Source organism: Dermochelys coriacea, chromosome 13 (assembly GCF_009764565.3).
Source record: "Dermochelys coriacea isolate rDerCor1 chromosome 13, rDerCor1.pri.v4, whole genome shotgun sequence".
Classification (NCBI taxonomy): Eukaryota; Metazoa; Chordata; order Testudines; family Dermochelyidae; genus Dermochelys; species Dermochelys coriacea.
This window is the reverse complement of record NC_050080.1, coordinates 14,859,858-14,872,242: the sequence shown is the minus strand read 5'-3', so window position 1 is coordinate 14,872,242 and position 12,385 is coordinate 14,859,858. Positions and strand designations below refer to the sequence as shown.

Here is a 12,385-nt window from a genome sequence, read left to right as displayed (position 1 = left end):
TATATGATCATTAACATCCACTACACAGTAAAAAATAAAATAAGCAACTGAAAGATGCATCCATGTAAATAAATATAAGTGAGTATGTAAAAGCATGAGATAAATGGGTTCTTTTCAAATATCTAACTTGTCTCCATTTTAAGGGGGTCATTCTTCATGCTGCATCTGGTATAAACAGTACTTTTCTATTTATTTTTTTAAAATTCACTGCCTCTAATAAAGTTTTTCAGCAAGAAGTTAGGGGTTTTTTTTATTTGTGTTCTCATGTTGCAAGTTGGAAAATAGTGGGAAAGGTCACAAAGGATTGAATGTTTTTGTTTTAGTTGTCTTGCCATTTCTTTAGCACTGCTGAATTTCACTCATTTTTCGATGTACATCCTTGCTGAATCTTTGAAATATTTTGCATTTCCCCCATTCCTTCCCAGCCCCCTTCCCAATACATAATTCTAAGGACAAACCTCCACCTTCATTCCACAATGAAGTTTCTTTTCTATCACATATTCTGCCACTGTTCCATGCAGTGGCCTCTCTCCCTTTCTTCTGTCATGGCTCCATACTGACTGGAAGTACAGGCAAGGGTCTTTTCTCAGTTCTGTCAATCTGCCCATCTGCATTTCTAATACACTCCTCCTCATAATATCTAGGCATCATATGCAAGATTAAAGATATAACATTGTTTCTTTCTGAAAAGAACTTCATGCTCCTCCCCATTTTCAGATGACTTCTTGTGCAAGTTACATAGTCTTTCTAAGTTCCCCATATGTAAAATGGGGCAAATAGAAATTCTCTTCCTCTCAGTGATGTTATGAGGCTAAATACATTAAAGACTATGTGGTACTCAGAAACTGTGGTAAAGGGATTGGGCCATATAAGGTCCATGCATAGATATGGTGACACCTTTGGAAATGAACAGTAGAGGATGACTTGCCCTAGTACAGCTCCCTACCACAGAGTAGTTCTTAACCACCACTTTGCAAAATGAGATCAAACTCTAGGAGCAAGGCATTAAAAACAGCTTCCCTAATAGAGTCTCTTGGGACCCAAATGTTTTTCAAATAAGATATCTGCTGCTGGGCGGAGAGAGGGGAGGGGGGAGGGGAGTCAGAGGAATTTTTCCTTTCACAGTTTAAATGCAATTTTTGCTCCTCCAAAAGACAATGAACTTCCACCTTTCCGAACAGCTACTCATTTTTGACAGCGCAGGACTTCTGCTGTATATAGTACAGTATTTATAATGTTTCTGAAAGTGTCTCTTTGATTACATTATTCCTTTGTCTGACCTATTCTTTCAGATAAAAGTGTTTTGCTTAGAAACTACATAATAAATCACCTGTAGGAAACAGACAAGTTCTATTGGGAACTAAATGTGAAAAATGCTTTAACAGAAACTAAGTGTAAATGATAGAGTTCTGTTACTAGTTTGGCTCTGCTGGAAGAAAGTAAAGGTAATGTACAGTAGGCATATCTCAGGGTCACTGCAGTCATATGTCAAATGCTGCAATGGTACTTTATTTGGCGAAGGGATCAAAGAAATTTTTTATTATTATTCTTTTTGTATGTTAAGATATGGAACAGTTTACTCCCTTTTTATCTTTACTACAACTATGCTACAGTTTCACTGATCTTAGAGATGAGATCACCCGCTCCAGAACAGGATTAGGTTTCAGTAGTAAAAAAAAAAAAAATTATATAAGTGCTAAGTGCATAAGACCTACCTTCTCTGTGTCAGATGGGAATTATTCTACATCTCTATAAATCCTGTCTGCCTTGCATTTTTTGTCTCCAAAATAAATGCTATCCTGGGAATTAGGGGTTTCATGGTGAGCAAACTATCACGTGTTTAGATGTGTCACAGTAAATCTCCAAGAGGCTTCAAAGCTGAAAGAGGAGACACAAATGTTCTTCACTTAGGAAGCTTGAATTAAGTAAATAAAGTAAGGCCCAGCATGTAACAGCTAAAATGTTCCTTTTCATATGAGTGCCAGTTATTCTCCCCTGGCCCATTCCCCCCCCCCCATCCCCCAAATCAAAAGAAAAGACAGTTTCAAGTGAAATAACCAGTCTTTGGAATATTTGTCATGAGTGGTCCCTGGATTCAAAATAGGTATGGCATGACCATTGTATTTAACTAGTGATATTCTAAAAGAAGGTACCATAATATACATTAGTTACCTCAATGGTACATAATTATCCTACATTAAATAAATACTAGAGTATTCTTTCTTTAATATACATATTAGAATTACAGGCTCATGCTTTTCATGGAGAAGGTCTAAGGGTCGATCCTCGCTGACAATGGAAGGAAATTTATTCCATAATATTGTAAATAGTTTCTGAACTCCTAGTAAATTAATTGGAAAATGAGGGACATAAACCCCTCATGAGATAGGACCTTGAGATAGCCAGCATCCTTTAAGTACTCAGAGAGGAACACTACAACCATTGCCATGTACTGACTGCACAGCTACCAAAATTGTTTTGCTTGTGGTATTATTTACCACACCTTTGACTCAGAAAAGGCACATCCCATGAGAATAACTAGAAGTCATCATGATATATGTAATAGTTTCTACCCTGGATTTTTTTTAAAAAAGCTGATGAAATTAATGAGGAATGACAGAAAGAAAAGGAAACCATCTAATGATGTAGCCCAAGTCAAACCTGAGCAACAAGCACAGGGGGTTAAAACAGGAGAACAGTAATGTAGGTGTAAGCAAATGAACCGTCTAATCAATAATTAACAATTCATTTTCTTCTATCTTTTATCTTTACTTTTTTCTCACACTCTTCTATCCTATGTTTCTGGTTTGCATTTTCCATGTTCCTGCAATTAATTAAAAAACAAAATCAAAGCACAAGGTTACAAAGTTCCATTACTGAAATCCTGTTGGAATGAAAAGTTCTGGTTCTCCAATCCCATTAGTTTATGCTCGTGTTGGAGACTGGATGTGCATATTTTATAGAATGCTTGTGCGATTCAAAAATGTCCTGCTCCTCATAGACAAGCAATTCACAATACTTCTGAGCAAAGGAGGCTTTGTTTTATAAATCTCCAATGTAATGTACATGCAGTTTGGTGTCATGTTATATTGTCATATGACAAGACATGAACCAATGTAAGCCATCATAACATGGCACAAAGCGATCTATGAGTTACACCTTTTCTGATTTTTTGGTTTAAGAAAAGGAGCTCTCTTTTTTTTCATACGCAGGTAGAAATTGATGTTCAAAAGAAAATCCCTTGTGTTACCTGAAAACTGACAGATGCCCCTATTTTCTGACTATCCAAATTAATATGAACATGGCTCTACACAGCCAATCTACTGGTTTCTTTACTTTCCAACGCTTACCAGTTTTGCAAGTCAGTGGTGTACTAAGTTGGTTAACTCTTTGCTTTAGGCAGAGAGAATACTGGTTCTGGCATGCAGTTAAAACTGTGCTTTGCCCAACTGGACAACTAATGGGATCAACAAAAGGTAAAGCTGCCTAGTTAGGAAGATCTTTGTGTCTCAAATCTATCCCAGAGGCCAAGTGAGAGAGTCTACTTCTGCGATGGTTGAATTTGAAATATAATTATGTAGTCCTTAAAGCCACCAAAACAAACAGATACATACTCATACAAAGTAGTTGCCATTAAAGACTCAGTGTTGTTCTACAGTGATTGCAATAGCATAGTACAGGCAGGAGCCACAGTGTATTTAGAAAAGTTAATGTTGAGGTTTTATGGGCAATCAATGTGTGTGTGAGCATTGTGTGTGTAAAACCAAATAGTAATTACACTCAGCTGTTTTTCCTCAGTTCTGACTGGGTGTCTTGTGCCAGTCTACTATACTCCTGTAGAGTCTGAAACGTGAGGCAACAGTTGAAATCCTGGCAATTTTACTTCACTGCATACGATGCAAAATGGCCGAGGCAGCCCATACATCCCATTTCAGAGAACTCTCCATGTAGGCTTCACACCCCTTTAGATTTTTTTGTTTTATAAAACAATTGGTAACTGTTTCCTTGAGCAATAGTTGGGTAAAATATTATCCTCGGGTTAAAAAGTTACTTCCAATTGTGATATTCAGCTTTCAGCATTATTTCACACTCTTGGTAACTTTTCTAACCCTGAAGAAATATTGTACCACTATTGCCTTCAAAACCAATCGCTATTTATTATACTGTATATATAGTGCTGTCCAAGTACTATGGCAAAGCTAGCAAGAAAGATTACATGGAAGAACTTCAAGGTTTCTCAATCCTTTTTAAAGGGAAAAGTAACAGAACATGGAGATCTTACACATTAATTCCCTGCATGATTTCAATGTGTCTTCATGGAAGGTGGTAGTTTTGTATTTATCTACACAAAAGAACCCTCTTATAGGGTAAACTTTGATTCAGTGCACTGGAGGATACATATCCATTTAAACCCCCACCTAATTCTCAGGTTAAGGTCTTAAATGGGATTAAAGTAAAACACCTTCTGTCTAAGTCGTAGTTCTCTTCAGTTAGAGCTGCACTGTGCACTGAAACAATTCAGGACTTTCCATTCATTTCAGTATAAATGGAGTTTTGTCCCTATTAGAGTTCAATCCAAACCAGTTACACTCTACACAGGCACTGTATTTATCAACATTTATCATAAGGAATAGATATGGGGCCAGATTCTGCTTTTGGTTAGATGAGAGCAAAAATTGTCCTTTAAGGTCCAAATAGTAAATGGTAAAAAAAGATGCAACCACTGTGAAAAAATTCTATAATGTTCTGAGACCCGCCTTCCTTAGTCAGCAAAACTTTTCTCTTTCTCTGTCTATATAATAAAATGGATACACCTTCTTACTAATCTAGGGTGATTTTTTAATCCTTTCACTCCTGAATGATTTGCTATCACATCCACAACAGCAAGGGAGTAGATCTTCAGCTGGTGTAGATTGCAATAGCTCCATTGACTTCAGTGGAGCTGTGGCAATTTATACCAGCTGAGGATCTGCTCTTTGGGTACCAGTGGCTCATATGGGTATAAAGGGAATTGTGAGTCTAACAGGACAGCTCATGACTTAGTATAACATATGGTGGCCATATAGCACATTTAAACTCCTTTCCATCTTCTGAAGTTTTAATCTCTTTTATGTTGCTTGTTACCTCTTATTTCTTCTCTCTGTGTTGTGATAAAATGGAGGTGGGAGAATATTAATGGCACTAATGGCTGAAACCCTTGGTATTTATCAAAAAGCAATGGGGCAGCACCAATTTGAAATGGAATGTCAGTATTGTGATGAGGGTCCACTGCCCTTCGAGGTGACCACAGTAAAAGGATTAAGACATTTGCATCTGACTGATAAATATCTATTTAAGAGCTATTTGTTTCTGTTTCATTCATAGACTGAAAATCCAGTGTCCTCTTAAATTCTCCCTTGACAAATGGGGTTTGAAAACAATGCAGGACAAAGAGAAATATGCCCCTGATATAATTATACCTTCTGCAACTTAAATTTTAGACATTCAATTTCATCTCTTATTTAAATGTATCTCTGTATTTTAATAGGAACATTAAGCTATGCTTTTATTAATGCAAAAACGTTAAAGCACCAACCCTGAATTCTAAAGCCTTAAAGGGCTGTTTCAAACAGAACCTGTCATAAAATGTGCTCTCAAGCGTGTCCCCTTTAAGAGATTCAAGAATTAAATGTTCCCGTATGTGAATTTTATTTTGTACAGCACATTTGCTTTATGGCTACAATTAAGTTAGATGTGCCGATAACAATGTCTGCTTTCCATTTTAAATCGCACATTTCAGACAGTGTGCATTGTTTTATTATCTAATCCACATGCTTTTAATTGCAATTATGGTCCCTTATGAGTCCCCTGGGAGGGCATGATTGCAATTAAAAATGTAATTTAAATGTTAATTAATTACATTCATTTTCTAAACTGGGAAAATTTCATTTATTATTTTCATGTGTTGTGCACTTATCCTAAATGCATTACCTTCTAAATGTTTTTTTTTCTAAATTAAGTGTTATGTTTATAAAACAGGGTGTTTAATACCCTTTAAAATTTTGTTGGAATGTTTATACAAATTATTACTTTAAATTAATTGATTCCGAGCTCTATGTGCAATCTATATGTACCATGAAGAACAGAAAAGAGGGTATATTTGATATTTTGCTGAAATTACATTACCATAAGCACCAAAAAGTTCATTAGAAATGTTTATTCCTGTATGCACTCTGATACACCTTTTACTAGACAGAAGAGAAAAAAAACCCAAACCCAAAGGGTTTAAAGTGTCTATTTTTATGATTAGGTGACCAAATTCTAAAGTCCTTATTTAATTTTTATTCATGCGTTATTCAGGTAAACCCCCACAATGAGAACTGGTGCAGTTCCATGTACACATTGGGTAAATACACATGCAAATGGCTAGCTGTTATTTTCATTTTAATATTTTTATATATTTCAATAGCATTCAATGGATATATCAGGATCAGGGCCCCATTCTGCTTGGTGCTAGACCAACTGTTCCTGCAATCAGGAGCTTAAAATGTAATTTGAAAGATGTTGCAACAAGTGTAATAAACAGTAGGAAAGAGGGAAGGTGGATGAAGATAATGGCAGTATGGCCAACTCCAAGTGTTCAAAAATTCAAAAATCATGAGATTTTAAAACACTAAGATTCTTTTTTCTTGTTTTCTGTTTTTTGAACCTTTAGGATTCGCTTGGGTCATGTTTTCCATCTTTTCTCTCCAACCAGGAGGACTAGAAGCCTACTTTGTTTGGGGTGTTTTTGGGGGTGGGGGTTGTTTTTTAATGAAAGCTCAGATTTTCCCATAATCCCATGACTCCAAGAGTTAGCGCTTTTAGAAAAAAAATCAAATTATTATGAGAGTTGTGATAAAATCCCAAGAATTAGCAACACTATAACAATAATAAGTTAATACAATTGCATACTCTATCAGTGGGCCATATTCAGAACCATTTCCATTGGTTTCAGTGGGCTTTGGATCAAGTCCAGTGTTCACAATCTGATGGTTCTGAATTCTTTGAAAGTTTTTTTTTAATCCTATAAATAAATATCTGCAATCACTGACTGTCCTACAATGGTCTGCAGAGAGAACTACAACCTACGTTGTCCGCTTGGAACTTCAAGTGATTTCCCAGGTTTAGCAACCCTCTTAATTAGGGTTGCTAGGAAGCATTACGATTAACAAAATAAAACAAGGGAATGGAGGAAATAGTGAGCTATAGCCCTGCTTATGCAGTCACAAATCATTCTTACAAGATATGTACAATAGTTGACTAATATGAGGCAACGCTTTTATTTCCCCCCACTATGGAAAGATCTCATTACTTCGTAAGTATTAAGGCAGGTCTAATATAGTTTTCATGTATGAATTAGTCCTGTTTTATAGATATTTATTTTTCATGTGTTCCATTAGAATCGTATGTAGTTCTGAAACAGCAAAATCCTATAAACCCTTTTCCTCCTACAGGTAGTCCTTACTCACATAAGTAGTCCCATTAAATTCAATGGATCTGCTCACATAGGTAAAGGTTTACAGGTTTTGGCCCATAGTTTGGTTAATTCTTTCCTGGGTAAGACCTGTGAAGTCTTACTCTTAGTTAACAGTTCTATAAGTTCTTCCATCAATTCAAGATGTTGCCGTTCACTTGAGATGAAGAGATCAGAACATTTACATGACACCTGATAACCCTCACTGGCTATCTATTGAAAAAATCAGATTCTAAATAATTACTACTGTACTTTTAAAGCTGTTCATTACATGTCCTACTTATTGTGTGACCTAGATAATTTCCATAAATTAACCTCTCTTACCTTCCATTTCCTCTGCTACCCTGCTGTTACCTTTCCCAAAATTGCTCCATCATTACGTAACTCATTCACTGGATGGAGAAGACAGAGATGCTATGCTGAGTTTTAAAGTGACATTAAGAACCTACTTGCCTAAGCGTTCATTTGCATCTTGTTCACTAGACTTGTCATGGAGATGGTGAGATAATATATTATGAGATGTGTACTGAATTAGCTGTCAATTTTAGTGAAGCTCTCCCTTAGGTATGTGAGGAGAAAGCTGTTGAACGATCCTCATTCTTGCAGGGGGTTTTTCCAGCTAAGATGTTGTTTCAGTGCCCCAGCCAGTTTTAGCAAGGTTGCTGTTAGCTGTGACTCCTGCTAGGCATTGGCAGGGCTGTAGTTTGTGCTGGTTACCGATTGCACTTCTATGTAAACTGTAGGGGCCATATTCATGAAATCATGGTGTCACCACAGTTAGAATACAGGGGCAATATCAAAAGCTTGGGGTGAAAGGCTACCCTTTGCCCCTTGCCTCCATGAGAGCTGCAGGGATTGGCCCCAAGTGAGAGTGGTCTTTCAACTGTAGGTATGTCCACTCCTTCAGCTGGGTAGTACTTATGTTGTGGTCAGCAGCACACACAGGGGGAGTCCATTTCTCCTTCGGGCAGCAGCAAAGAAAATGAGGCAGGCCATCTCTGGCCCATCTCATGCCGGCAAGATGGCCCTTGTGCTGGATGTGTAGCCAGCACTCCCTGTATTCCCACTGCAATACTCCCTTTGGGGAGTACACTTGTGGTAGCATGTTTTGGGAAATCCTCTACTGTGCCTGCAGCAAGAGGAATGAATGAGCCTCTCGAAAGTTCTTTCCTTTGGCAAATCTAACACACGTATGATGACTAGCCATTCAGAAAAAATGAGAAAGAACAGTAGAACCTCAGAGTGACAAACACAAATTACAAACTGACCAGTCAACCACACACCTCATTTGGTACTGGAAGTACACAATCAGGCAGCAGCAGAGACCCACACAAAAAAGCAAATACACTACTGTGTTAAACATAAACTACTAAAAAAAAAAGGGAAAGCCTCATTTTTCTTCGGCATAGTAAAGTTTCAAAGCTGTATGAAGTCAATGTTCAGTTGTAAACTTTTGAAAGAACCACCATAATGTTTTGATCAGAGTTATGAACATTTCAGAGTTACAAGCAACCTCCATTCCCGAGATGTTTGTAACTCTGAGGTTCTACTGTAAAATGAATGATCCCAGCACTGGCACCGACTCCCTCTGTGGCCATGGCAAGTCATTTAGCACAGGCTGGGCCAATTTAAACAGCAGGGTGCTCCGTACTTCTGAAAATTAAGCCTTTGTCCTTTTCAGCTCAATTTCTCCATCTGTGAAAAGAGGAATACGCTTTCTTACCTAGTTCATGTTAATGACTGAGAAGGGGTGGTGGTGATTTATTATAATCTATTAAAATAGCCACAAAGAGGCAGATATGTCATTGTCCTAGTATGTACAATGCACAGGTAAACAAGTCACTACCTCATTGATTAGCCTTGCAACCACTGCAGAAGACTGGGGGACACCTAACATTGTACCCTGGTGACATCACTGTACACCGTGCATCTTTGTAAGATGGGTCTCATTCACTTCCCATTGGGAAAGGTAGCACGAATGGGTATGAAAAATCAGATAAAAAAATTAGACAAACCAATCATTTCTGCCTGAGATCACAGCATATTGCATTCCTTACTCTCCAAAGAAAGCTGAAATCCTCAAAGGATACTTTATTGTCAAGGTAACCAGAAAAAAAATTATGTGGCTCCTACCTCTATTTACATGCTTGTTTACTTGCCTGTTCACTTTAAAAAAATGTAGTTACCTTAGCAACAGCAACATCATATGGCTTTGAGGCTTACTCTGTGCTATGAAGCATCTTCTGCAAGAAGCTCATGAACCCATCTCATAGACTCATGTGCTTGATCCTGAGAAGTGTTGGGATAGTTTATGCACTAGTTTGTACACTCTTTGTTTTAGCAGACTGAGGGCTAAATTATGCTTTGCAACAGGCAAGAGTGATGTGGGAGGGAGGGGAGGTTACATGCCTTCTGGACTCTGGAGGCAGCGCAGTGAGGAGTGAGACTTGCTACACCTTCTGAAAAGATGCTCCCAATTCTTTTTCCTGCAAAAGAGCTGGGGATATGGTCCCACTCAGAACCATACCCTCAAGGCTATGCGTGCTGCAGGCTGTGCTAGCCCTGCAACCTCTGTGCAGCTGAACTACAGTTGCCTCTTGCAGAGCTGCCCTGTGCCTAAGGAAGGGTTCCCTGAGTCCTTTCCCCATCTCTAGTGCACCCATTCAGGGGAAGCAATAATTTGGTCCTGTGGATATATTTGTGCTGCTTCTCTAAAACTATAGCATGAAGCTAAGCAAAAGGAGAGCAGGGAAAAGTCCCAAGCAGAAGTGCTACAATGAAACAGACAGAGGGTCTGTCTACACTGCACTCAGGACATGCGATTGCAGCATGTGTAGACATACCCAAGCTATCTTTGACCTATCTAGATCAAAGCTGTTTCGTGTAACAATACCAGTAAATCCTCAGCCGCATGAGTGACTGAACAGACTAGGCCCCAACCACTCAGGTCCCTGGGTACATACTCAAGCAGCCACTGCCTGTTCTGCTCTGTCTTCACTGGTATTGTTAACTAACTCAAAGTTAGCTGAGGTATGTCTACATATTCTTCAATCACACCTCGTCCTGCCATGTAAACATATCCAGAAAGATAGAGTGGCTTTAGGGATATACTCTTTCCTTTATTCTAATAAAGTTCCATGTTCAGTGATGCAGTGGGTCAACATACAATACGTTTTTAGGTTTCAGAATAGCAGCCGTTTTAGTCTGTATCCGCAAAAAGAACAGGAGTACTTGTGGCACCTTAGAGACTAACAAATTTATTTGAGCCTAAGCTTTCGTGAGCTACAGCTCACTTCACTTCACTACCTTTTTAGTACACCCTCCTGATATACAGTGAAGCCACTGATAAATCCAGATTGTTTAGAAATTAGAAATTTGAAACATTTACATAATACATTGTAATTGACCAGCAGAGCGGTCTATATTCCCCTTGAATTGTACAGGATTCATAACTTTCATTAAGGCTAATCTGACAATGCAGCCGATGAAATTCCATTGTAAGGTTATTCCTTTGTTAACCAGTAAACACAGTCACAGGAAAGCACAGAATATACTGGATGCAAATTCCAAAAGCTGCACTGTTTTCATTTTCTTTATAGTAGCAAAGAAAAGGCATAATCTTATAGTAAAGGGGTTGAAACAGAATACTAATATCCTTTCTGATCATTATTCGCCTGAGTCTTCAGCTCTCATGGGGCGGGGGTTTGATTTATCACTTCATTCAAGAATAATTTGAAGAATAACTGATGGCAGTGACCCTAGATACTATTGTTACACTGTCTATTGTGCAATACAGACTATACATACAGTGCATTCCATGAAAACAACACTGAACCATAGCAAACCCATGATAAATTATTAGGGTTCAGCCAGCATGGCAAATATATATATATAGGTAAGTGTGGTTTTCTTTGTACTTGGAAAAAGCAAAGCATATGGCGACTGTATCAAGGCAGTTGTAACCATTGCAAATTCCAGCAAAGTACTGCAGCCATATCTTAATGCTGCACACCATTATTTAAACAGAAAAACATCAGACATCACAGCGTGCCCACTTTTCCAGCAGGATGGACCACCTCTCATTTGAGAAACTGTCGTCATTCACAGCAGAGGTGGTTTTAACAAAAGATGTAAATCACACGAGGGGCAGGATATATGTGTGTTGGGTGCAGGGAGGTACTAGTTTATCTATAATGCTGAATTGCTTGCATTGTTTATTCTGGTGTCATTTTCAGTAAGTTATAGTTGTGGGTGCTTGCTGCTTGTGTCCCACACTGTCATTTCAGATACCATGCAGGAGCCTTTTAGTTTTGCAGAGCTTCAAGCTTCAGGGGAGCAAAGGAGATGGGACCATAATTTTACTCCCTTCCTGGTTTCTCTTCTAGAGGAGATCTAAAGATGAACTGTGAGTTGCTGAGTAGCATATTACTCTATGGGTAGTCCCCAAAAGTACAGTGAGCTAAGTAATTGCTTGTGCCAATTTGATTCTAATTTTAATAATGTATGTAAGAGAGCTACTCTATAAAACACCCTCATCTTAGTTCCTTTCCTTGATATGTTGTCCTCATTTTGTACATCTTCTGATTGTCCAGTTGGCTTAAGTAAACCACCATCATGTACATCACCACTGAAATGGGCCAGATTTCTTAAAACTAGTGCTGGTCTTATTTTAGTATAATAATTATATAGTGTCTGCAAATTCATGCAGTGCAACTGTGATTGTAAGGAAAGCTAGAATTCAATGTAATCAAATGATCTAGTGCCAGATTTTGAAAAGTATTTAGGTGCCTAAAAATGCAGATAGGCACCTACAGGGATTTTAAACAGCATCTAAGCAAATTAGGTCCTATTTCCCTCCTAAATTGCTTAGGCACTTCCGAAAATTCCCCT

General features: G+C 38.2%; 1 protein-coding gene across 3 annotated transcripts in view; it reads left to right on the top strand.

The window, feature by feature from the left end:
* Positions 1 to 12,385, top strand: part of TSHZ2 (teashirt zinc finger homeobox 2) — a 267,767-nt gene that overhangs the window by 106,307 nt on the left and 149,075 nt on the right. Inside the window, exon 1 of one of the 3 annotated variants that reach the window (XM_043496205.1) lies at positions 11,712 to 11,900. The exons of the other annotated variants lie outside the window; for them this stretch is intronic. Within the exon in view, the coding sequence (XP_043352140.1) occupies positions 11,894 to 11,900 (7 nt within the window). The 5' untranslated portion in view covers positions 11,712 to 11,893. Of the gene's footprint in view, positions 1 to 11,711; positions 11,901 to 12,385 lie in introns of those variants that run through there. 3 annotated transcript variants of the gene reach the window in all.